This window comes from Mycteria americana, chromosome 3 (assembly GCF_035582795.1).
Source record: "Mycteria americana isolate JAX WOST 10 ecotype Jacksonville Zoo and Gardens chromosome 3, USCA_MyAme_1.0, whole genome shotgun sequence".
In the NCBI taxonomy this organism is placed as follows: domain Eukaryota; kingdom Metazoa; phylum Chordata; class Aves; order Ciconiiformes; family Ciconiidae; genus Mycteria; species Mycteria americana.
In genome coordinates, this window is record NC_134367.1 from 121,243,020 (window position 1) to 121,270,033 (window position 27,014).

At 42.0% G+C, this 27,014-nt stretch overlaps 1 protein-coding gene across 2 annotated transcripts; it reads left to right on the forward strand.

Annotated features, from left to right (window-relative positions):
- Window positions 1-229: 229 nt before the first annotated feature.
- UGP2 (UDP-glucose pyrophosphorylase 2) lies at window positions 230-26,683 on the forward strand. Of its 2 annotated transcripts, none has more exons than XM_075496824.1 (10): window positions 230-249; window positions 6,511-6,638; window positions 7,187-7,294; window positions 19,774-19,959; window positions 21,428-21,561; window positions 22,219-22,516; window positions 23,614-23,811; window positions 24,001-24,243; window positions 24,695-24,799; window positions 25,775-26,683. In XM_075496824.1, the coding sequence occupies exons 2-10, from the start codon at window positions 6,525-6,527 to the stop codon at window positions 25,880-25,882; spliced, it is 1,494 nt and encodes a 497-aa protein (XP_075352939.1). In that variant the 5' UTR covers window positions 230-249; window positions 6,511-6,524; the 3' UTR covers window positions 25,883-26,683. The 2 variants fall into 2 exon arrangements, with proteins under 2 accessions (XP_075352939.1, XP_075352938.1); XM_075496823.1 differs by lacking the exon at window positions 230-249 and adding an exon at window positions 666-875.
- The last annotated feature ends 331 nt before the right edge of the window (window positions 26,684-27,014 follow it).

A 27,014-nucleotide genomic window follows, 5' to 3' on the forward strand; every position in this document is an offset into this window, starting at 1 on the left:
GCACGGAACCGCAGCCCGGCGCATGCGCGGCCGCACCGCCTTCCCTTCAGCGGCGGGGCGGAGCGGGGCAGAGCGCCCGCCCCTCCCACTTCCGCCGCCGCCGCCGCCGCGAGGGGCCCGCCGGGAAGGGGGGAGGGGGGAGGGCGGACAGGGTGGGCGGGGGCGCGCGCGCGGCACGCGAGTCTCCGCGCCGCCGCCCCGCCCCGCCCCTCCCCGCCCCCCGCCGCCCGCGGTGCCGGCAGCGACGAGGTGGGTACGGCGGGACCGCCGCCTCCCCATCTCCTCCCCGGGGCAGCGTGAGGGGGCGGTGGCGGCGAGGAGTGCCCCTCACGGCCCCCCCCGCCGCCTGAGGGAGAGGCGGGGCCGCCCTTCAGGCCTAACGGCCGAGCCGGGGGGCGGCCGTGCCGGCCCGGCCTGTCCCGTCCGGGAGCGGGGAGGAGCCGTGCGGGGAGCCCCGGGGAGGCGGGAGGCCCAGCCCGGCGGGGAGGGGAGAGGAGGGGAGGGTTGGGGGTGGCGAAACCCGGGGCGCGGCGGGTCCGCCTCTTTCATTGATGAAATTTAAATTCCTCGGGGTTTGCCTCCCGCCCGCCGGGTCGGGAGGGACTGCTTGGCTGAGGGGCCAGCGCGGCGGGCGGGCGGGCGGGCGGGCTGCTCCCAGCGGGGCCGGGGCCGCGGCCGCTGTCGCCGTCTCTCCCGCTTCCCCGCCGCGCAGCTGCTCGACCGCCGGCGGCCAGCCTCCGGGAGGGCAGGCTGCCCTCCCGGCCTTTCCCTCCCCAGCCTAGGGGTCAAAATAACCCCCCAAACAATTCAGTCTATATTTATAAGAGCAAAGTATTTATTTTATTAAAGAGCGAAAATGTCGTCTTTTGCGACAGGTAAGCTGATGTGCTTCGTTTTGATTTTTTTTTTTTTTGACTCTTCAGCTGTCTATACATAGATCTCTGCTTTTTTTTCTCTCTTCTATCCTTTCCAGCAGCGCGGTAGAGCGCAGGCAGCCGTAGGTCTGCCAGATCGGCAGCCGAGTTGCAATGTGCGAGGGCTTCCTCGAAGTGTTAGTCGGTATTTGGCAGCGGGGCCTCCGCCGGTTCCGCTCTGCTCGGTTCGCTTACCTCGGTGGATGCGTGGCTCTGTCGTGTGGTACGGGCACACGGTGAAACCAGGCGGTTGTAGCGGAAGGGCTCTTATCCGTGGCTGCTGCACCGGCAGGATCCAGAGTATGCAGGGGGATCTTGCAAGCACAAATCTCCCCTCTCCGCTGAGCAATCTGTTAAAGTTGGGGGAGAAAGAGCACTGAGGTCGAGTGTCTACACTTTTTTTCAGAGGTTTGAGTGTATTTTGGCGTTTCCTGATCCTGGTAGGCTCCAGTGCTCTCCTTTACTCTGCATTCGTGTGTGTGTACGTGGTCTGAGTTTTAGATTCCTCTATTGCAAAACAGGGAACCAGCCCACGAGAGGTCATTTCAGGAAGAAAAATTACTTTGGTGCATTGCTGAGGCAGTTTTCTTTCCCTCCTTGCCGATATTCCTAATGGTGCGTGTGTGCTTTTTGTAATATCTGTACCTGTAGGTTTCCTTAATATAAATCCATGCAGGCCTGTCAACAAATGTGACACTGCCTGTAGAAAGAACACCAGTAGGTCTTTTGCTATACGAACTTGGACGTTGCAGGAAACCAAGGGCCTTTGCAGGCTTTGGGAAATCACTGTTGCTCACCCAGTGGATGTCTAGGACTGTGCAACACTTGCTGTGTAAATGCATCAACAGTCTGCAAATGGCCTGTGGCACCTGGGCAAAATGCAGAGAGCTGAAGGGTGGAAGTGTTACAGCCACGTTGCTCAACTGGTCACTCTGAAAGTTAGCAAGATAAGCCCCTTCTTGCTGGGAAACACATGACGAAAATATGTTGTGAGTTGTTCTTTTTGAATGGAATTGGCTTATCTCAGCCTACTGCTGAAGGTAGCCATCTTGCAGGCAAGTGATACTATTTATGAAACTGAAAGCTGGAGAAACCTATGTAAAGATAATAACCAGTTTTTAAAATATGACCAAGGATTTGACAATCCTAAAAGCTTTTTTTAAAAAAAAAATCCACCATTTAAGTGCTCTTGTATCAAGCCAATAGTACTAAAACATGTTGCCAATGTCAAGTGATATTTTTAGCAGTGAGGATCAGCTGCTAGACTGAGAAATCCAGCTGTGTCTGACCGTAACACCTAAACTCTTGGCGCGTGTAGCTGGCAAGAACGGCTTCCTAGGTTGCAAACTTCTGAGTTGGCTCAGGCTAACCTGCTCATCCATTAAGGAGAGGGAGGGTGTACAGGTTTCACTTCAGGTATGCCTCAGTCCAACATATGTTGACAAATTTTGCCTCTAGTAGTAAGAAAAGAAAAATGTTTGTAAAGGCTGAGTTCAGTTCTAAAAATCAAATGAAGTAATATTTATTAGCATTGCGCATTATAGTGTGGGTATTTAAAGTGATTTTTATCCTTGTCAGGGATAAACATTGCCATGAACTTTTAATGGAGTTGGTGGAAGTTAAGGCATTCACTCTGTACCCTCAGCACGGAGTTCAAGGATGGAACATTTAAACGTCAGCTGTGTGTTTTAACTTACTGTCCACCCTTCTTGATTTTTATACAAGTAATCTGGCTCCAAGGAGACCTAAATAATTTTCTGCTGTAGGTCTTCCTGTGTGCTTACTTGGGTTGCAAAAGTAATTACAATTCATAACTCTTAGCCCAAAAGATCCCCAGTTTTTTCATGAGAGAGGGGACTTCTTGCTTGACTTGTGCTGCGACTCCCTCCTGTGCTGGGTCCTTGTATACCGAGTACCAAGGCAGTGAAGTTCTCTTCAGAGTGAATTAATGAACAAAACTAATCAATCTTAACGCATTCTCTGCTTTTAATGTAAAATAAGGGGAGGGACGGCAGAAAGGAAATATGTGCAAACCCCTAAGTAAGGGGTCACCGCGGTTCCGTTCTTGTGCAGTTTTTCTGAGGACATCTGTCCCTTATTTTGTTTCTGATAGTATACGAAGACCTTCTTTTTATTAGCTTGATCTGATTTATCATATTTTGTTTTTTCATATGCCAGTTATGAAAGTTATGCATCATAAACCTGCAAATACTCTGCCATATGCTGTAGTTCATGCTGTGAGGGCAGGGGGCAGGTTAGCAGTGAGAGCAGAGCACAAAAGCGTGTTAGAAATAACAGTGGGGGCATGAGGGTTTGAGTGAAACTCTCCACGTGTCGGACACCACCGCGAATTTGATTAAAGAGCTCTCCCTTCTCTACTACTTGAGAAGCACTTTCTACTGAAGACATTAAAATAGGATATCCTGCATGGTCATTTTTGCAAAGCCCAGTGTTTTCTGAAGCCTCAACTGTTTAGTCATCCTTTTCTGTTCTGTGCTAATTTCCTGCGTGGGCCGGTCCCCCGAGAGTCTTCCACTACTTTATCCTACCCTTTTCTTCCTTCAGATGAGTGTTCAAGAATACTGATCCCATAAAAGTGAGCTTAGGCTGAAATCTGAGGCATTGGTTGCGAAATAGCTTGGAAGAGGCATTTCTTTTAAAAAATAATTTGGGAGTTTATGGCCGCATGTACCCTTGGAAATCTCTTCCTGTGATTATCCAACATCCCTGCCTCCCATCTGATTTTTAGAGGCACAATAACTACTTTTCATTATAGCCTTAGGAAATTTTACTTGCCTGTCGGAAATAACTGCTTTCAGATATGCAGTCACAGCGGCCTTTCTACTTCCTCATTGCTGCTAGGGCGAAAGGGAAATAAACCTTCACCCGGGCTGTTAAATTTAACAGTAGCTCATGTTAAAGGACTGCAGTTGTCTTTCTGCTAGCGGTAGGTTGGGGTGCATAAATACCAGCTTCTTCCCCAAAACTGAGGGGCAGCAACACAGGAACAACTAGTGCTGAGTTTGTTTATGTTTGGTGTGGATGCACTGATGCTGCTGCTGTGGTCTTGCTTTGGGGAGCCTTTAGAGAGTGCTGTAGATCCCCATCCAGTCCAAATCCTGGTGGACATCTCTTAAGATAAATGCTTAAAAGCCTCTGCCTTGCAATGGCACGTTAAAAGCAGAAAAGCTTTGAGTTGCTGTTTCTCTTGGCTGCATAGTTACAGTATTCAAATTCTCACGTATGCAGAATAGACAATTTTCCTGCACCAGGCAAACACATGTTTTTATGGACTCCAGCCATGTCCTTCCTTTCTCTTTTCCCCATAATAATAATAATAATGGTCCTAATAGCACTAATAATGCTCTCCCCAAGCAACCGTGCCCTGGCATGTTGAATCTGGATGAGACCGAGTGGTTGCAGTAGTTGTTAAATGGTCAACGTAAAGCCTAAATATTCTCTGTTGCTAGTGAAGGGTGCAGCCGATGGCGCTGGTAGGTTTGGGGCTCTGGATTTCAGTGAGAAATGTCCCATCTAGCTGAGTGGTCTGCATGCTTGACACTTGGTGTTTGGAAAAAGCAACAGGTTTGCTTTGCTTCTCTGTGAGGATGTTGGTAATCAAACGTGTTCAGCACTTGCTCATTAAGTCATGGAGAATTTATAGTATTATAAAAAAAACCTAGGACATTATCACGCATTTACTTTTACGATGCCTTTTTCTTTTGATTTGTTTGTGACGTTACTTAATCTCTAAATGCTTTTATCTGGTAGATACAAGTCTTTTGGCTAATATGAGCGAACAAGATTTTCGTACTTACATGGCAACCTGGGAAAGTTGCTAGCTGGCTCTGCCTTACTTAGCCTCAATGTGTTTAACAGCACGGATGACGATCTCTGTTGAATACTTGATATTTGCAGTTTCTTCTCAGATGCGTTGCGTCATATTGGGAGGTTCACATGTTTTACAGGCTGATGAACTGTGAAGAAATGGCCACTGTTGTTGCTGTAACAGAAGTCATGTATTATAACACGTTGCAGGGAGGATTACAAACATCTGAAAGTATCTCCTACCAGTTGTTTCTCTGGAAGTTTCAAGTGTTTCAATATGCATCAACCCAAAATGTGTGAATGAAAAGACAGTCCTAGTAGCAGTTCGGTATGAAAGTATTAAGCTAGTATAGACCTCCTCATTTTTCTGTAGGAGGAAGTGCTTCCTAATGAAGAGCCGTCCGTGTTTTTACATATTTGACCTGGAAAGATATGCCTAACAGGCTTTCAACTATAACCTGTTTTTACTACTAAATGAAGTATTTGATTAAAAAAAGAACCTATTGTTCGTTATACTGTTCACCTTGAGCTGGCGTTTCCCCTGTGTCACGCCACACACAGTATGTGCACTGCAGCACTTGTCTGTCTCTTCCCCCCCCCCCCCCCCCCACCTGCAAAACAGTGCAGTCAGGAAAATGGCCTCTGTGGGCTTCAAAGCAAGGATTAGATACTGTCACTGAGTCTGAGGTTGTGGAATACTTTGCTTAAAAAAATAAAATAAAAGCAAAACTGTATTAAAATGAACTGCCTCTGGCTTTTAGACCTTCTCAATAGAATAGCCTTTTAATGCATGTTCTAAATAAGTAAACTTTAAACACAGGTTCCTCTTCTAACAATATTTTCTGCCAGCATCACTCTGTTCATTTGCAAAGTTTCCTCCTGTCCCTTTTTGCACTAGTATTCAGGGTGTTTTTAAAATCCAGCTATATTTGGCAATACATCACTCTCTGTGTAACAGAAAAACAACTACTTAAGGGATTTGGCAGAAATTAAATTAACTGAGGTCTTTAGAGAACATACTCAGAACGTCTTTTGAGAACGCACTCACTTCAAATGCTTTCTGTTGGAAAATAAAGTCATGTTATCTCCGGTTTCTTACTGCGATGTGGACTTCACTGTATAGAACATTTGTGTATTTACTCTTTTTCACGTTTATGGAGCTTATCGCTTTCAAGAGCAAAACAAATGCTGAAGTGATAGACAGACTAATTTTCTAGGTTGCTTAGTAACTGAAATGCATGCTGTAGTGTGAAAATACTCATACGATAGAGTAAGGGAATATTTACTGGAACAAACTGAAGATTGTGTGAAAGGGCACTGTATAAATAATTAAAGCATATGTTTTTATTTGCTTGTGTGAACAGAAGGATACTCTCGATCACAGTGTTCTACATAAAAGAATTTTTTTAGTGAAAAGCTTTTTCACACTTTTACTTGCTAAAGTATGTTGATGCGGTAGGATGTGAATTCTTTGGCTCTCTAGCAAAAAAGTGTACCACTATGGATTTTTGGACACTTCTTGAGATAGATCATTGGTCTTTTGGGACTTTTTTGAGTTTTGATAGAAGGATGGTTGTTCTGTGGCCCCAATGTAAGGTCTGTTCTCCAAGTTACCAACAACAAAAGCTTTAGATTCCTGGAGTGCTAGCACAGTAATAAAATTAGACTAGATTATGTGAGTTTGTTAATTTTTAAAAGAAAATTGAAGACTATTTGTAGTCTAAGTTAGTTTTCTTCTTTTTCCTTTAATCCATGTTTTTTATTTAAGATTTCAGCAAAGCAATGTCTCAAGCTGGCACTTCACAGTTTCAGGAAGTCATTCGACAAGAGCTGGAGTATTCCATGAAAGTAGAACTTGATAAGATACTTGCGACTGCACCTTCAAATGAGCTAGAGGTAAGGAGCGTGATGTGGACACAACTCAAAGCATGAGAAATTAGATGCAGGAAGTTTAGGCAAATTTTATACAGGGAGACAAATTACAGAATGCCATGATCCTTATTTTTGGGATGTGCTCTGATCCTGCGTGGAGGAGTAGCCTGGATAGAATGTCAGTAGGAGACTTTCAGTTCCATATAAACTGACAGAGTTGTTATTAAGTGTTTAATCATCTTTAGTTATTAAAGGTTCTATGTAATCTTCAATGGATTACAGAAAGGGAGAGTAAAGCTGTTATCCTAAAGATTGGGCCAAATTCTAATGGTTATGATTTTGACTGAAGACTTGTCTTTTGGGTATCCAAGTTGGTTTTGTACCTTGAGTTTTAGTGGAAATGAGCTTTTGGTACTTTTTAGAATTTAAGTAAAATTGTAGCATGTCTCTACTTCAGTGCTGATAAAATCACTCTTGTGAATAGGTTGTACTTCAAGTTTGTAGAAATGCTTCTGTGATTGAATAGGTATGCATTAAATACCAGCATTAACTAATGCATTTCTTCTTTGTAGCACACTAAAAAGGATCTGGAAGGATTTAAGAAGCTATTTCATAGATTCCTACAAGAAAAGGGACCATCTGTGGACTGGGGGAAGATTCAGAGACCTCCAGAAGATTCTGTAAGTTCATGTGAAGTGACAGTCTATAGGGAACATAAAACTGATAATTGCTTGTAGCAAATGATGTAGTTGCTCATAGAATGGATATAACTGCCATGCCTCTGGAAAATCATGTAGGACAACACTTTGGGTTCTAACTGAAAAGTAATTATTTATTGACATATGTTGTATGTGTTCCCGAACATCAGGTCCTGCTTAACATACGTATCAAGTTCTTTGGTGTTATTTTGTTAGCTGTTCTTTGAGCAGGGGAACAAAATGGGACAGATGCCATCTTACCATTTGGTACCTTCTCTGGAGTAAACGGTAACTTGTGTTAGAGGGGAAGCAGGTAGGACCCTTGTTGTTCCCCTTTCCCTCCTGCCCGTGAAAGAAGGTTGTGTGTCTCAGATTAGACTGTTTCCAGCAATCCATTCTGCTAAATAATTTGAAAGGAACATATGGCAAGTGGGCTGGGTTATGTAGCTCATTTAGCAATTTCTGTAATCTGCAGCAGCTCAGTAAAAGCGAGGAATCTGAAAGAAGTAGTTGACTGTGGGGGTTTTTTGAGTGTAATTTTCTAATGTCAGCTATGTTGTTACAATTTATAACCTGCCACTTGAGCTGCTGCTGAAGAAGCACTAAATGTTTTTTTCAGCACTGTTTAGTACTGAAATAAACACTTCCTATTAAACCTAATCTCGTTTTATTGATTCATCTGTGGCCCTAGACTGTCTTTTGACTCTTGCGTAACTAACAGTGTAGTTGTGCTACGAATTCCTGCTTTTCCCAGTGTAGTGATCTTGGCATATTGCGGGATTTCTGTGTCCTAACACATTTGTGGTTTCTCTTAGCCTCTCTGTGGTGATTCAGTCGAGGCTCTGCTTCCAACTGAAAGGCAGGCTGTCCAGTTACTTCCAGAACAGATGCAGTGCTGCTCTCTAAAGCTTTGGAAGAACGATGCTGTTTTAGAGCAAGTCTAGGTTTTTTCCAAGGTTCAGTGTTTTCTTTTAACTTCAAAAAGATGTGATGTCTCTCTCTTCTGTACTGTAACACTGAATGAAATGTTGCTTTGGGGAGAAAAATTCACCTTCAATAAAGAGGCCAAGGTGAGAAATTGGAGTTCTAGATAACATGACTTACAAGGAAGGCTGAAAAAAAGGCTTTTAGTCTAGAGGGGGGAAGACTCTGGAGAGTGATAAGTCTTTTAAATATGTAAAAAGTAGTTGCAACAATGAAAGGAATAAACTGTTCTCTGTGTCAAGATAAGGCCTGGGATTAAATGACAGCAATTTGATGCGAGTGAATGGGCTGCTTTGTGGCAAGGGAGAGCTATTGTCTATTTTAAAAGTTTTGCACACCTTCAGCGGAAAAACCTTCAAGTTCTATAAAGGACTGAAAATTACCGGGTAGGACATTTGGAGCAAATCTCAGACAGGGGGGTTATAAGACACTGAAATAGACTCGATGGGAAATTCCCAGGCAAGGCAAGCTCTTTAAAAAAGGAAGTTAGACAAAAGTCTAACTTAAGGTCACAGAGGGCTGAAAGGAGGGCAAGAGTAGCAAGAGTGTCTCTCTTCTTCCTTATGGCCTGCACTGGCTCATTCTCACCTGTGACCCTTAGCTATGTAGCAACTTTTGACCAAAAAGAAAAAGAAAAACAAAAAACAAAACACGAAACCCCCAACAAACAAATAAACAAACAAACAAAAAAAACCAAACCAAAACAAAACCCCAAAACAAACAAATACCACCCCCCCACCCCCCCAAACACAAACCCAAACCAGTAAGACTCCTGCAAAATCGGGTCACTTTGGCTTAGGTGAGATGCATGCATGATCTTGGAGGAAATTTTGCTTCCTAGCATGAACTCCAAATCAAATAATCATACTTGATAAATGTCACAGAAGAAAGCTATGGAAAAATACCCACAAACAAATGTCCTTCCATCCCTCCTTCACTTCATGATAAATATCTCTTGCTTTAGGATTCCTTGGGTAAGATGATACTTAGACTTCCTGATCTGACAGGAGGTGGGTTGGGTGCTCTCAAAAACTGAGAGTAAACTTAACTTTGAGTATTTTTTATTTTTTTGCTGACCATAAAAGTTGCGTTTTTCCTGCCGGCCTCAAACCCTCTTGTATTTATCCCCCCTCCACCACCTTTTTAATATGTCAGTCATGTAGGGGACATACTGTGGAAAGTGAAAGGTGTCTTATATGAAACATTTTTCAGGTGACCTGCAGTATAACTTCTCCCGAGTTATTCTTTGCTGAGGGGTATGAGTTGTGGCATTATTAGATAAAAATTGATTTATTCAAGACCAGAATCCCAGAACTATCAGTGTAACTAGTACAGGTAAGAATAGTAGGAGCTTTTAGAAGGGGTAAAGAGCACTAATTTTAGAAGGGCCTCAGAATAAAGACTGTGGTACTGAGTTCTGTGGGACAGGTATCCATCTGTGAATATATGCAGATTTTCTCTTGAGTGCTTTTGTTCAGCTCTAGTTGAGTGTTTTCTTTTCCTACCTATAAAACTCTCCTCCTGGTCTTGTTAGAACAGCACAGAGGATGGTACACACAAGACTCGTTTAGAAAGTTGGTTGGTAATCTTGCAAGTGATGACCTTGCTTTATGAGGTGGTGGAGTGCTTGGCTGCTTTTGAGAATCTTGCACTACAAGTATCACGGCCTAAAAAGCAAAGACCTACTCTCTCCAATGTGAATTTATTTGCCTGTGATTGTTTTGGATAATTGGTTTGCTGCTTGATCACTCCAAAGCACTGAGAATTCTGCAATGTGTAATCTTCAGCTGATACCTAGTAGACCTCAAAGTATGTGTTTAGGTATTTATGCGCGCACGTGTGTGTATCTATAAAAAAAATAAAAGAACCAAAAAAATGTGCCAAAGTGTGGGGTTGTTGGTTTTATGTTGTTGTTTATTTTTAACAGCTTAAAGTTCATGAATAGTTTATTGCATTTATATGCTTTGTCTTTTAATTTTCTATTTTACGTAAGCTACTTCTGACTTTCAGATTAGGTCAGAAAGGTGTTTCAGGGTTTTGCCCAATGTCATGGGACTGTGCTATGCAGGAGTAGAATTTCTGGTCAGACTTCCATGGGTCATCTAATGTTTTATCCATTGTACTTGCTCTTTGAATATAGTTTTTGGTTCTTTCCTGAAGCATATACTGACAATTAAAGGCTCCTGTCAGTAAATTGAAACAGACATGATGATTGTCTCATAATATTCCTCTGTTTTTCTCTGCAATGAGATTTCATCACTGACCTCCATGTTTTCAGCATAACAACTAATACTGATGGGCAAGCAAATTGTAAGCTCCAGACAATGATAACAAAGACTGAACCCATTTCACACTATATTGGTAAACTTCTGACTTGTTTTTTCCTTCTAGATGCTTTGCTTCCATGTGTCCAAAGGTTTACAGTAATAGCTGGCATAGTTAGGATCCATTACTGTTACAGTCTTCAAAGAAAGTGTGGTTAGAGTGCTGGTTAACAAGGAGAGGAGGTAAAGAATGTGACAAATGTAATTTAATCCTCTTGATGTAGATTGCAGTGATCTGTTTGTTTGAGTTGGAAGCAATAGCAGCAAAGTCCTGCTGGGAGGCCTCCAAGGGAACTGCAGTGATCAAGTTAACCTCAGAGTAGTGACGCAAAACCTCATCTAGGATGTAAAGAGAGCATCTGAAGCAATGTGAGCGTGAAAGGAGCTTGTCTATTAGAAGGTTTTGTTTCCCCAGTGGTCAGATTCTTGTCTGCAGCTCAAGTTGTCATCTCAATGAACCATATCATGAAAGAAAAGAAAGAATGTTGTGCTCTTACTCAAAAGCAAAATGTCTTCCTAATCTTCAACTCTGGAAGCAGGTTTTAAGGGTTCACTTGGTGCTATTTCTGAAACTGTCCCTTGGTGCTGAGTAAATATCTCCTTGTTGTTCTGTAAATACATATTGACTAATATGGGTGTATTCCTTTCCAGTCTACCCATGATGACAGCCCTGATACTCATTTTGTCTGTCTCTGACAAATTCTTCCAAACTTCCGTGCAGTAGGAGCATGCTGAAATCTGTTAGTCAAACTCCCGACGTTGCCTCATGCAAACTGTTCTGAAAATCACTTCTGTGACATTGTCTGCAAAACCAAAAGAAGCTAGATATGTCATCTTAGAACAATCCCAAACCACAGTTTTGAGACATGTCTCAAATGAGTAACACTGTAGTCATGTATCTATAAGCCATGTCATTCCTTCCCATTTTTGGTCCTGAAGTATTTCCCCATCAGCACTTAGTTGTCAAGTCCACTGTTCCAAACCCTTAGAGCAAGAATTGGTTTTTATTACTGTGGAGCACTTCTTATGCTTGTGTATATGCTCATAGGTGATGAGGTAGTTCTGCATATTAATGTCTACCCATGACTGGAACTGCTAGATGATAGCACTGGCATCCAGCAGTCCTGATGCTGCAAGGATCCTGCTTGAATTTGAGTTCTTGACATTTGTTATTCTTTGAATTAAAGACCCTTCAAGACCCAGGGCTTCATTGCCAAGTTGTCATTTCCAATGTCTATGCCAAAACAAACTGAAATATTTAGTGAGGCTGAGTTATGAATTTTGTGTTGTAGTTGATGCAGCATCCAATGAACTAAATCCTTGATGAAGGGCCTGGATGGAACAGTTAACTTCATCAGGATTTTACTCTGAGCTGCATAAGCTAGTTTCAGACATGATAGTGAAGGCATAAAAGTGTAGTTGGCACTTGAGCAAAAGCGAATGATTTTGAGGCAGTCTGGCCCTGAACTGAGTGGCAGACTTTCTTCTTTTTGGAGAGCTATATCGTGAGTGATGAAAGAAGAACGTAGCGAGACTTGAAAGTTGAAATCATTTTTTTGGCTGTTCAGACAGCGTTGGAACATTGTGGGTGTGACTCGCATCCCACCCAGCTAAAGCTCAAACCTAAACGTTTTAAATCCATTTGCAACCTAGTACAGAGCGGTATGGACCTTAGAGTGGATGGGAAGTGATGGCAGGGAGTAAGGATCTAGTCACATTTCTCTCCCGAACTGTACCCAGCACCAAGTATAAATTGCTCTAGATCTTGTTGGTAGTGAATCATTAGTTAAACTTTCTGATGTACCTTCAGTACATTAAAATCAGTGTTTATCATCTCTTTGTTAATGAGAAGAATGGTTGTTTTTAAGTGTGTCTATCCAGCATGAACACAATCTTTGTTCTTGACAAAACACAGTGAGATTCTGCTTTTTGCACACTTCTGTTGCTGAAAAGTTCTAGGAACTTTGGAATGAAGTTCCTGCATGTGTCCTCTGAAATGGCAGTACTGTGTGGTTTTTTTGGGGAGCAGTCTTACACTGACAGCATGTAGCTACCCTTGAGTAGCTAATTTCAGTATTGACCTTTGGGAGGGAAGGGTCTGTGGGTACAGGGATCATAAGGATCAGTGTAGTTACAGAGTAAAAACAGTGCTTAGTAGTTGGGTAACAGTCTCTTTAGATGAGAACTGAGAGGACGTGTGCATGTGTGTTAATTCTTCTCAGTGTGCACTTGGAATTGGATATCTGCCATCGGTTCCTACGTTCATGACCCCTTGTGCTGTATCAGCTGTCCCTGCCTTTCTGACAAATCCATGCTGGTAACCTTCAGGATCTTTTACCTTCGATAGCTTGTTCAGATGCATCCTGCAACAGTGAAATGCTGTATCCGTGTCCTGCCTCTCTCATTTATTCTGCATGTTTCCTTTTGAAAATACAGCAGAATAAATGAACTGTGGATAGAATAAACTAACTATGAACAGATGGTATTCCTGAATGGATATGCATTTGGAATAAGAGAGGGATTGCACTAGATCAAAAAGCTCCAGTTCTGTTTGATTTTTGCATATTAACATTCTGCAAACCTGCTTATATCAAAGATCCTTGCATAGTATCTAGAAGATCGCTAAAGGATTTTCTTGTATGTAGTCTTCTTTTTAATGGAAAGAAAGGGTAAAAAGAAGGAAGGGGATGCATGAGATGCAAAGGACTTTGAGTTCTCCTGCATGAAAATCATTTTACCTCAAGCTTACAGAATGTGCCTCTGTTATTCTTGTCTAGCGTGGCCATAGCTGTTGTAAGGTAGTGCTTAAGGTCTAAATTCTCTTTGTGAGAGCTTGGTATGACTGGTAACAATGGTGCAGTTTCCAGCTGGAACTGGAATAGTGCAATTCTTTGTATCCTTCCTTTCTCCATCCTTCCCCAGGTTCCACTTAGCAATAAATCTCAAATGAAAAAAGTCCTGTTCTGTTAAAGGTTCCTTTGAATTGTTCTATCATTTGGATCTGCAGTGAGTAGATGACCAGATTTGACATTCAAACCTGTTGCTACAGCTCAGCTTGAAGCTGTGGTTTTGATCCAGGCGTTATTGGCCTCCGTGACCTTCAGATTCTCTCCCTCGCACCTGCGTAATTCCTAATAGCCTCAGAAGATGTTCATGGCAGTGAGTGTGCGTGGCAGTGTAATGCCAATGCAGCAACCATCCTGCTCTGGACTGCCGGAGGAGGCATCTGTGGGAACAGATGAAGTCGTCTCATTTGCCACACAGTCCTGTTAGGAATTGCTGAAGTCTTCACACAGAAGGTGTGGTGGATGCTGTTTTAATAGATTACTTTCTGATAGATGCAGGCAGTGATGCTGCCCAGCTTCGGTATGTGTTATTTCAGTCGTGCTGATGTGCTCTGTTGCAGGACCAGAGACATCTGGGGATGCTAAGGCATCGCTGATGCAAGACCAGTCTAGCGTGTACTTCTTTTTGATTGCAGAACTGCTTGCTGATAACTAATTGCTAGAGCTGTTGCTGCTGTCGTTGTGCAGCGTTTTGCTTAGGTCAGTTGCTTCTGTTTTATGGAGGGCATGCCATGCGGGATCTTTGGGTTTATTGGTGACAAGCTCCATAAACCTCCAATGTTTAGTGATATTTTCAGGTCAGCTGTAGCTGATTGACAATCCCCCTGAGGCATGGTTACATGGGTGATAAAGTTTTTGTTTGTCCTGAAAATTGCCATACAAGCTTCCCTTTGAGTAGACTTCATAATCTGGCCTTTTTGTCCAACTAAGGAAAGGCACTGTATGTATAATCTGTTTTCCCACTTCCTCATACCCGAAGCAACTGACTTTTCTAGTCCTTATTTACTGTCATCTGTGAATATTTTCGAGAGCCTTCCCTAGTTCAAAGAGTATGCCTGTGTGTGTACACATAACACATGCGTATATGATAATCCCTGTACGTATGTGTTCTGTTTGTTTTATTTTTTTTTTTTCCCTAAATATTAGTCTCCTAGTTCTCTGCATCTCACTTCCTGGAAGAAATGAGCTTCTCAGCTAAGTTATAAATAAAACAACTCTGCAGACTTGAAAGCTTTCTCTGTTTTAATTTAGCTGAATAACTCTATTGCCAGTCATAAGTTTCCTGATGAAGGGCTGTAGTGTTCCTCTGTAATGTAAAGTGCTTGTGTGGGCAATCTGAAATGGTCCTTTTTGAGACCAGTAGATGTGAGTATTTAGGAAGTGGCTTTGACATGATGTTTATCCAGGTTGCCACGGCTGCCCCAACTTGGTAACCTTCTCATCTTGGTATTCTTTCAGCAGTTGTTTATGCATGTGGCAGAACTATGTTGGAAACCAGGGTAGATGCAAGTGACAAGTATTAGTAGCTTAGTAACCTTTGGATGACATGAACACAACTCAGGGCCATGGAGAGCAAGCTCCACTTGCAGAGGAGGAAGAACAGTATTAGAGAATGCCTAGAGAAATGTAGGCTCCTGTCATTGCTAAATGGAGAAGAGCTGGGAGGGGTATTTCCTTCAGACCTCACAGGTGGATAGGTCCAGTTTCTCACCTTACAGCTAGTCTTCCTTATTAAGCTGCTGTTGTTCATCTGACTTTTCCAGTCGTCCACTTCCCACTGCTTCTGGTGTGGGGAAAGGAACAGTACAAGCCCTGTAGAAGTAGTGCAGCCATTAGTAGGCTGGGCCTGCTTCTATTCCTTTTCAGCCCTTTAAGGAGCAGGAAACATCAAGGCCGGTGTGCTGCGCATCTTTGATGTGGAGAACATGCAACTTCAAAAACAAGCAAATCAACAGCTACTGGTTTGCTTCAAGGTGTTTTAAATCTTCCCCATGTAACATTACAACTTCACATAAGTGCAGATGTTGCTGTTTATTTACCAAAAGTCTGAGTACAGTTAAACTTTTAAAAAATATTTTGTGGGTTGTTTAGACTTTATGAATGCATCTGCTGCATTAAAAGAGGCACAACAACAGATTGCTGCCTAAACACCCAAACAAACGTATTTTGTACATCTCCTGGGATGCTGAGCTCCCAAGTTTACAGGCACACACACCCCACACCCCCCCACACCCCCCCAAAAAAAAAAAAAAAAAAATCTGTTAAGAGCCTTACCTCAGAGAGACCTAAGGGCAGATGCTGCTGGAGGAGCTTGTGGTTAGCAGGCTTGGCATGGGGCAGACCCAGATCCCACCACAGCCCTCCTGGGAGCTGCTGCCAGGCTGTTCCCTTCCAGGAAGGCTAGACATTTGGGCTGCACAGTGATGGAGCTTTTATCCCGGGGCTCAGTCACACCTGAACTGCTCTGGAGCCATGTTTGGCTGCTCCCAATTTTGCTTATCCTGTGTTGTACATCTCTTAAACCTGTGCTGAATAGGACTGTGGAGATGCTTCCAAAATGCTGCTGTTAAATTTAAATACAGAGAGGAATGTTTTGATAAGATGTACTGGCTTTATGTTTGTGTTACTGGGCATCACTGTTATATTCTGTGAAGTCTCATACCCAAGCCCAGTGGCAGAGTTTTGTACTGGAAAACTGACAGTTTGCTTGGTGTTTTATTTCCTGTTATTTCAGGTCTGGTTTTCAGGTTCCCTCTGCCCTGGGACTCCATTCATTTCTAGCTGTCACCTTATCTTCTACCTTATTCCCTCTTATCAACCTCAGCTGTCTCTTTCCTTACTTATTTCAACCTTTTGTCATCTTTGGATGATGCAATTGAACAGAATTTATAACCTGGAGGCAGGAAGCTGCGCCAGGGTTTGGGGTAGAAAAGGGAGAATGGGAAAAGGCTACAGTTGGCCAGAGATCATCACCAGCAAATCTGAGGGAGGCCATGGAGAGAAAAAAGCAAGGCAAAAATAGGTGAATATTTCCCTTCTGATCATGATATTTCATACCCTGCCTGTGTTTCTTGGAGTAATGTATGGCACAAGCCTGTTATCTCTAGGCACTGTGTGACTAATTGTAAAGATACATTTGTGATTAGAACAGTTGTTTAATTTCTTGATACTGCTAGATAAAGAACCTTTTTGCCTAAAATGAATGCCGTCACACCCTCACATGAGAAAGCTGGAATGGGAAGACTTTACCATATTGCTTCCCTAGCACAGTGGACCAACTAAGACGCCTTTCAGTAACATATTTGGTCTATAATAGGAATTTGCATCAATTATTCATAACGAGTTGTGAAGTTATCAGTTAAGCCACACATTTAAAGCTGTCAGCCTTTTCAATGAAGGGATCTTGGAGAGCTGTTTTTAACCAGCTAGTTAACAAGGAAGGAGACTGTTTTTAATTCTCATTTCAAGGTAGCAGAAATCCAGAGCAATCATTTTGATTTAGTATACTTCTTACGTGGGTCACTTGAGTAATGCATTATTGTCTAAGTGTTGTGTTTTATTTCATAATCTTATGATACAATGTCAAAACTGAGACACTGTTTGTCAAACTGCTGGGACCCCCCAAAACCTTGTTTGAAAACTGTCTCTCTTAGATGTGTGAATCACATTGTGGTGACATCTGTAAATTTCTAGGGATCAACATTCTAGTTATCCAAAGGTTAGCGTTCAAGTTAAAGCCTTGGCTGGCAAATTTCCACTCCGTTGTCCTTTATGGATCCATGCAGATTTTACTGACAAATCTGTACGAATCTGTGAGCTTGTCAATGACTAAAATGGCATGTTGTTTCTATGGCTAGCATTCTCTGCAGATTAAATGGGAACTAGCATGCCAATATCACCTGCTTTGTTTAATCAGTTAATTTCTTTCTCTAAGGAGAACTTATTATTAACAGCTGATCACTAGCAGTGATTGTGTTCCTGCTTGCTGCCTGAGCCATGATAACTCCACGTTTACCTTCTAGCCTGCTGAAAGAGTGAAGTAAAAACTGTTTAACCACCATGTCTGCGACACTGACTTAGCTGGAAAGTGGTAGCTTAAATACATAAGATTTTCCTTTTCATTCTTACTCTTACAAGCTAAATTGTATTTATCTTGGATGTGATTATAACTTTACACTTAGGGTAGTCCGCGCATTACTTCTAAAGCCCCTTACCTGCATATGCTGTCTTGGGGTTTTTTGGCATAGGGAACTTCTACTGCTTTTGAAACATGGAGAAGTACAGTGAAGTCTGAACTTACTTGGTAGGTAGGAATGCAAGAACTTGGTTAAGAGTGTGTAGATGGAATCATTTCTGTCTGTAATGTGTTGGTTAAACCTTAGTATAGGGTCATGAGCGAGTCTGGATGTTACCTTTTCTCCTGGGAATAGTATAGTCTGGGGGTACCTGTGTTCCCTGTACTTACCAGAAACAAGCAGCAAAGTTCCTGGCATTTGTGCAGAATGCAGCTTTAAAAATTGCATTAAGAGAAAGTAATTACTAGGCTTACTCGTCAAGCCTCATCATTTTAGTTGCATATCTTTGTTTTGATGGGTACATATCACAAAACTATCGAAATCTGTCTTGTTCCCCAGTAACACTGCCCACTGAGCCAAAAATTAAGTCATAACATTGACATATATTTTTAATGTTCAACAGCTAGAATGTTTCAACAAGGAATCTGGTGCTATTCTTATATTTAATCTTTTCATATTAGTTAAAAATATTTTAGTGAGAAAGTAGGGCTTTCAAGTTAAGTTAATCACTTGCTTTTTTGGTGTACATATCTGACGCATTGGGAAATTTTTCTAAAGGGAATGAGTTTAAGCAGTTGCATCAAGATGTTCCTCCTGGGTCAGTTTCCACTGTTTGAGTAATGAGAGTTTAGTTAGTCATTATGCTGTAACTTGTGGAGTGATCTGATCTTTAAATATGTACCATAAGCTGTCCAGATCCTGCGTAGGGCAGAATTTCCCTCATGTGAGGGATCTGCTCTAATCTGCTGCCTGTGGCGCACCGGAATGCTGGAATTGCGCAAACTCTCCTCTCTACCCCCGCACATCCGAGTAAGAAATCTGACTCTTGTTCCAGTGCAATGTGAATTTCCATTTGAACCCCAGCCTGACTTGCCCAAAGCAAACACAGTTCTGAAAACTGCCCTGTATGTATTTGTTTTTGGAAAACAGCTGTGGATATTACACACCCCTTATCAGAACTGAAGTCATTTTCTTGCTGCTAGAATACACACAGCACTGAAACACCAAGGCTTTTCTTCAAAAGAAAATCTCTAGAAGGGCAGGCTAAAGGATAATTGTATTGATTTTGCTCTAACAGTTTTGGCATGATACTTGTTGCACTGTTACCTTTGTTTCTTTGACTTAAATTCTTTGGATTAGGAGACGAGCAATGCTTAATGCAAGGCACACTGTCATTACAAGCCTGATTTTGCTTTCCATCACTAGCCCCAAATGTAGCCCATAATCTTGTTTTAAACCTGTAGGATATAGCTGTCAGAAAGGTAGAAGACTTTCTGCAAGGTGTGATGTGAGCTGGATGAACGCATCCTGAAAATAGCAGGATAAGAACTAGGAACTTCCTAGTTCTAGGAAGAAACTCTCTTCCACTTTGTAGCATGCTATTGAGAGAGATGAATTATTATATTGGACTAATAGTTGGAATAAACATTGGTTTAAACAGAGTCAAAGAACAAACCTTTTGCCAAGAATGTTGTCTTTGACAACCTCAGGGTGAAGTATCAAAAAAAATCTGCTGTGAGTTTAAGCTACTCAGGGAAGAAAAGTTTTATGTCCTGCATGCAGAGCCTGTGTTCTTAAACTGTGGTCTGGCTGAAGGGGGACATCTTACTGGGGAAGTGAGTTAGATGGCTCACAAGGAGAACCCCTTTCCTCCTGCAAAGCAAGAGGAGGGTGATAAGTGGCATAACTGGCCTAACTTCTTCCTTACTATTGAGTAAGTTTCCTCTACCTGGAAGAGCAGGCAGACTTTTTTTTCATCTGGATGAAGCTGATTGTGACTAGTGTCACAAAATCTATAGAACTTATCAAGAGAAGAGGTACTGCAGTAACAAATCAGGTTGTTTGTATTGTAACAGATCAGGTTATTGTAGACTCATTTTGCAAATGTTCTTCAGTGTCATAAATCATATAAAAAAGTGTGGGTATTGTTGCCAAATTTTAAGTTTTGAAAGGTTTTAGGAGAAAGCAATTTCCTTCCAAATATCTGACTGCTGGTTTGTTTGTTTGTACAGATCCAGCCCTATGAGAAGATAAAGGCCAGAGGACTGCCTGATAACATTGCTTCTGTCTTGAACAAGCTGGTGGTTGTAAAACTAAATGGCGGCTTGGGCACAAGCATGGGTTGTAAAGGCCCAAAAAGTCTTATCGGGGTGCGGAATGAGAACACCTTCTTGGATCTGACAGTTCAGCAGATTGAGGTAACTTTTGATGGGCTTTTCTTTCTACGTTGGAGGAAGCAAGACACACTGAGCTTCTCCTGTATGACCCTTTAAGAGAGATCACAGTGGAGGCTTGCCAAAAGAAAAAGGAGAGGGAAATGAGGTCTGGTCACAGTGCTAGTGGTAGAGAATCGCTTTGGGAAGAATAGGCATGAAAGGGATGGAGCAATCAGCGATTGAACTCTGTCCACTCCACACGTGTTAGCGCAAGTGTAAATCAGCTTGTGCACACCAACCCAGACAGTGATGATTGTGTCCAGAAACAGAAGCAATCAAATTGTAGAGCTGGCCTGGCATGGCTAACTCGTAGGCTTGTTTCTGACTCCTCCAGGTGCAAGTTTAAGTTTAGCTTTTTAAAAGCTTTTTTTTATGCGCATTAGAACAAAGCTCTTCACAGCAGCTCCAAGTTCCTTGTCAAATTAAAACTCTCATGGTGGAAGTGATTGCTGGCATTTTCCTCTGAAGAAAGAAAAGTAAAAGAAAATAACAGCTGCTGGTGTTGAGACAGGACGTTTCAGCTTATGTTTTTAATGCAGAATATTCCTCTTACAGCAGATAATTAAGACGGTCATTAGAGTAGGAAGTTGGGTGTGCCTGTTCCATAGTTTCTGGAGCTCCAGCAATTTTTGCCTCAGTGTGGTGTTTGTATGGAGTGACTCTCCCATGTATGTAGACAGTTCTATAGCAGACTTAAATTTATATCCAACTAATGCAGTCCTAATCCTTTGGTGTTGCGGGCGCTTTCTCAAAAGGGTCATTGTGGCAGTCTCCAGCTCCACTGGAGGGTAATGATCCCAAACACTCCCCAGCAGACGAGGGCGATCTGGTACACAAAGCTTAAAACTCACTGAAGTATCTTTTTTTTTTCTGCACACTCTATTTTTGGTGGAACACTGTCATGTTTTCTGATTTTTGCCTTTGCTGTGCTGTGCATGTGGAAATGGTCTTGTGTATTTCAGCTCCATTCTATAGATTCCCAATAATTAACATGGTGACATTTCATTCATTATGTACTCTTGATACTATCATCCATCTCATAGCCTGCCAAGAAGGCTTCAAAGTGCTTACTGTGCAGAGAAGGTTTTGAAACTTCACCCTGAGAGACTTTAATAATTTGAGGGAAAACATGCCTTTTGTAACCAAAGTAGCCTAAAATTTAAAATAATCATTTTGTGGTGTTGTGCTTTTCAAATTTTAAATCTTGATGCAGATTTAAAAACAAAGATTAATTATACATTAATTAATGTGGGCCTTATCTTTACTACTTACAAGGATTTGTTTTCTTTTACCTAATTTATTATCCTTTCTGTCAGCATAAGCGTATCTCTTATCTCATGTGTTTAGTATTTCTAGTCTGTTTTATGTAACTTCTTTCTTCCAAAATCTTAGGTGTCAGGAGTTAAAGCTAATAATATATGCTGAATTTACCATTTCTTTCCCATCTCAGCATTTAAACAAATCCTACAACACCGATGTTCCTCTTGTTCTCATGAATTCCTTCAACACTGATGATGACACAAAGAAAATCTTGCAGAAATACAGTCACAGCCGTGTGAAGATATATACTTTTAATCAAAGCAGGTATCAAAACCCCTCCATTTTGGGTGAAAGGAAAAACTAGCTTGCATTTCTCCATATTCCAAATGCTGTGGGTTTTTAGTTTGAGATGCTGAGGTAGCAATAGTGTCTCCTGTACCGATGTTCAGTCTCTATTTTGGGCCTCTCTGAAAGACTGAAACATCAGGGTGCTAAGCAGAGTCAAAGGCAATGTATTAAAATTAGGGAGAGGCGTGTGTGGGGGACACAGTTTCTAAGAAATGTATGAATAATGGTGTACTGGATGCTGGCTACTTGATTCCTGAATTTGGTTTTAGGGTACTTGGGCTCTGGAGGGAGACAGAACATGGCTTCCTTGTCAAGAACAAACTCTAATCTAAAGTGGCTGATGATGTCAGAGGCGTGCTTGGCATGCTCTGAACCTGCGTGTCAGAGGAAAGCTGTTTTACAGCATGGTCGGAGACTGGTGGCTTTAAATTCTTGAATGAGAGATTGTGTTCTGCAGCTTCTCAGTATTTGGATGGGTCTTTCAATTGAGAGTACTTACGCTAACCTAGAAAGCGTATCTTCAAAAGCTGTATGAAAAAGCCCATGTAGTTGCACCTTTACTATTGTATTTTCTTTTTCTTTATGCTAGTCTGGCATTGGTGAGAACTTAACAAAACCCCATTGTCTTCCCAGGTATCCTAGAATTAACAAGGAAACTCTGCTGCCAATAGCCAAGGATGTATCTTACTCAGGAGAGAATACAGAGTGCTGGTATCCCCCAGGCCATGGAGATATCTATGCCAGTTTCTATAACTCTGGTCTGCTGGATAACCTTATCGGAGAGGGGAAGGAATATATTTTTGTATCCAATATAGATAACTTGGGTGCCACTGTGGACCTTTACATTCTTAATCATCTTATGAACCCACCCAATGGAAAACGCTGTGAATTTGTCATGGAAGTCACAAACAAAACCAGGGCGGATGTGAAGGTAAAGGGAAAGAGTTGTACCAGCCTGTCCGAATGCCTGGCATGTTGGTGAAAATCTCAGCCTCTTGTCTCTTCTGTATGCATGAATTCAGACGTACATTAAATCTTCTTACAGCTATTTCAGGCACCATTTAACACATCAGCTGTGATCTAATTTGAGATGCACCAAATCAGCAAGTTTATGAAGTTCTAATTCATGGAACAAATTGGATCTAGGTTCTGGGCAACAGCAGACAAGGACAGCCTGGACTTGACTGATTACTGAAAACAAAAGTGATTTCTGCAGGGTGCAGGTCATAACCTCCATACCTTCTCCAAACTGTTGCTTACACAGGGGGAGAAGTTTGGGGATGGTAAAAGCAGAGCACTGAGGGGTGGGATACAGCAGTTGTATCTCTACTGACTGAAAACTGCCGATACTACTTACCCAGCTGTCAAGGTGTGCATTGCACAGCTCGGCTTGGCGTGGCTGCCAGTCTGCTCCTGCCCTAACTGCTTGACTTTGTACAAAGTCCAGGTTTGACAACTTGTCAGGTGTTTATGGCACGTACCAAATACTTCTAGCATGCAGTAATTTGTCCTGTAACTGTACTTTGCCTCTATTCTTTTAAATATGAGGATGGGGAGGAAACGTGGTTTTCTCTGTGTTCATTAGATATTAAGAAAACTCTGACTTAGTCCTGTAAAACCACAGAAATGCACTGTAAGAATACAGTTCAGGTTACTGAAGTACCACTTGTTTCTCCAGTAAGTGCCACAAATACAGAACTATTAGATTTAATTTAGATTTTGCGCTGTAATCTAGCGAAGTACTGCTGAAGGTGATTTTTGACAACAGCAGCACTTGCAAAAGATTCTCAACAACTTTCATGACAAGAATTAACTGTCTTGGAGTGCTGAAACATGATCATTTGACAGTTCTGACTGTACTTTAAACATACTCTATAATTAGTAACCTGGTAGCTGAACACAAGCAACATGTTTTCACTGAGGTTCAACTTTAAATGCCAACAAAACAGTGCGTCTGTGTGGGGTGAGGGGAGGGTTTCTCTGGCATCTCATGAACGGGACTTAAAACTTCTTGTTTGACCCTTGCAGGGTGGCACGCTTACACAATATGAAAACAAGCTGAGGCTGGTGGAGATAGCTCAGGTCCCAAAAGCACATGTGGATGAATTCAAGTCCGTGTCAAAATTCAAAATATTCAATACCAACAACTTGTGGATTGCTCTGTCTGCAATTAAAAGGCTGCAAGAGAAAAATGCTATTGACATGGAGATCATTGTTAACCCAAAGGTAATCAGCTAGGAAGATTTTTAGAGGAAATGGACTCAAAAGAACTGTTCATTTCTAGGTAACTAAATGGACTGCTGCCTTCAAAAAGGAGCCAGTCTGTCGCTAAATGCAGAGCTCTGACTTACTGACTTACTCTAGTTCCGAGCGCCGTTACCTGCTGGTCATGTTTATGTGAGTTTTCTCTTCCAGACTCTGGACGGAGGCTTGAATGTTATCCAGTTGGAGACTGCAGTTGGTGCTGCTATTAAGAGTTTTGAGAACTCTCTGGGGATAAATGTACCTCGTAGTCGTTTTCTGCCTGTTAAGACCACGTCAGATCTCTTGCTTGTGATGTCTAATTTATATAGCCTTAATGCTGGCTCTCTAACGATGAGTGAGAAGCGTGAATTTCCAACAGTGCCTCTTGTCAAACTGGGAAGTTCTTTCACAAAGGTAAACTCCTATACTTATACTTTGTTTTTCTCTATTTAAATAAAAATACAGTCCATAGCAATAAGTAAGTTAAAAGCAAGGTTTACTTTACCTACCTCTGCACATCTGGGTATTCCCTTTTGCTCTTCGTAAAGAATTATTAAGCTGTTAGAATACAAACTACTTAACATGTGTGCACAATGTCGTGCTGCTGTTTGGTGCTCCTTTACCCTGTCAGTCAAGGAAACAGAAGGGTGAATTGGGTTGTGTGTGTTTTATCCAGCTTTGGTGGGATGCTGCCCTCGCTGCTTCTCATAGTTGTCTCTGACAGAAATGACAATACCATGTTGCTTTCCAAGTAGCAACCTTTATTATATCAGACATAGATTCCAGGAGTTTTCAGGAAGCTCCCACACTTGTCTTAATCCACAGATGGATTTAAAGAGTCTCTATTCTTTCCTGTCTCCAAAAGGTTCAAGATTACCTGCGGAGGTTTGAAAGTATTCCAGATATGCTGGAGCTGGATCATCTCACGGTTTCAGGTGATGTTACATTTGGGAAGAATGTTTCATTAAAGGTGAGTGTGCAGTTGGGATGGTCCTGCAATAAACATGACTGATCTCTGCTCCTTGGTAACTGATCCTGCCTAAGTCAGTGTGTTTACGCACAGTCCACAGAAGCACTCCTAGGAATTAAGCAACTGGCCCAAGGATTGCAGAGGCCAAGACCAGTGACCCTTATGAAGGTGTTACCGGTATAGCTGCTTCCCTGTATAGTCCCAGGGAGAGCTGAGGTTTGTCTGCAAACCTTGAAAACACTGCAGACCTTGTGACTCTGTGTTCAAAACATTGCTTACAGCTTTGTCCTTTAGCTCTACATGGCATGTACCACCTCACCTCCGGAGCTGGCTGTACAGCCACAGGCCCCTTCTTATCAATTGGGTGTTCTGGATTTATTAGTAAATGTCAGAGCTGAGCAAGTTAGTTTATCATATCTCAAATTCTTCCTGAGGATCTGGCCAATCCTAGCAGAACACTGTCGTGGTCCTGTAACAGTCTAGGCCAGTTTAGCTGCTGACACAGATTGGTGCAAGGTGGGGCTACAACAACGAGCACTTGAAGCAGCTTAGGCTGTTATGCTCACACACGTGTATCTGTTCCCAGCTCTTTCTGTGTACTTGCCTTATAGCTATAATGGTGCACTGTGCCATGAGCCATACTGATATGGGTAACGTTTTTGCACCTAAAAGCAAGCAGACAGGATAAGAGCACTTAGAGCAAGCATGTATCTTCAAAGAAGGCATCAGCTCTGCTTGTAAGCTGATAGTATCTAGTATGCTGGTAATTGCAGTATTTCCAATATTGCTTGTTTAAAATCTCTGTTGGCAGGGGGGAAAAGTCTGTGCAGAAACAATACAACTAAATGCATCCAGGATGTGGCTGTGTTACAGCTGACACCTAACTGGTCCTCCCAACAACCCTACTCTAGCTCATTCCAAGTGAACAGTTAGTGTAAAGTTTCTAATCGCTTGTTTTCTCTTCTGTAAATCCAGGGAACAGTTATCATCATTGCAAATCACGGCGACAGAATTGACATCCCAGCTGGAGCTCTACTAGAGAACAAAATCGTGTCTGGCAATCTTCGGATCCTGGACCACTGAGTCTGTGAAAGGGCACGGTCGGTTCTGTAGACTGCTGTGCTAAACCAGCCTCGTAATGGAAGAACTTTTTAAGCATTAGAAATATAAGTACACAGAGGGCCTATGCTTTGTCATCTTCACAGTACCCTGCAGTATTAATTTAAAATTAATTTCTCTTGCTTATCTTTTTAAGCAGACACATAGCGCAATGGATGTGCGTAAGTAATGCTTCAGTCCTTAAAGAGATTCTGTAACTCAGTTAATATAACCTTGAAGTGCAATACTGTTTGTCTTGAGGTAAGATGGACAGATCTTCTTTGATAAGAAGTTAAGAGGCTTGCCTCTAACAGTTAGTAGTTTTGAATTGCTTGTAACTGCAGAAATAAAGCTGTGAAGCAATACATGTGGGACAACACAGTTAGCTACTCATGTGACTTTATGAAGTATAAGTGGCAGGCACAGTTGAAAACCGAAAGTTTCACTACTGCTAAATGGGCTGTTAACAACCCTGTATTTCATGTGCTCACAAACATCCCAATCTATAGCCCTCTTTAACCCCCCCAAACTGCAAGCGGGATGTCCTATCCCAATTGTATGTCAAGATACTGGGGTAAGGCTGTCAATACCTCCATTTCTGTATTGTGAGAGAGGGAATCGTTGATGTTCCAAACTCACCCAAAGAATCTAATACTTGAGAAAAACGCCTCGGTATCCACATGTGGTGTTTGCTTTTTCACATCCCATTTAAGACTGCATCTCCTGTTAATATCTCAATCCTTGATCTGCCCTCTTTTTTTCAATAAATGGATCATGTTGACTACACCCATGTCCATATTGTCACAGCCATGTATGTTAACTTATCTTCTTTTGAGTCATTTCTAAATTTGTACAGGAATTGAAATCCCTGTCCTGATCACTATTGATTTCTTAATGTTTCTCTTGTATTTACATGCAGACAACTTTATTTTATAAGCTTAGTATAACACTGGTATGTATCATTAAAGAAGTTGGTCTTTAAAAACAACTGTGATTTTATAGCTTTATTTTGACTGATAATTAGTGACATCTGTTATGCTAACAGATAAGCATGCCTGTCTGAAGAAACCATAGGCACACACACACTGTAGACCATTCTGTTGTACATAATCATCAC

Coding starts and splice junctions, on each gene's coding strand:
- UGP2 (XM_075496823.1), top strand. Junction 24,244..24,694: donor TGGGAAGTTCTTTCACAAAG/GTAAACTCCTAT, acceptor TGTCTCCAAAAG/GTTCAAGATTACCTGCGGAG. Junction 24,800..25,774: donor GGAAGAATGTTTCATTAAAG/GTGAGTGTGCAG, acceptor CTGTAAATCCAG/GGAACAGTTATCATCATTGC.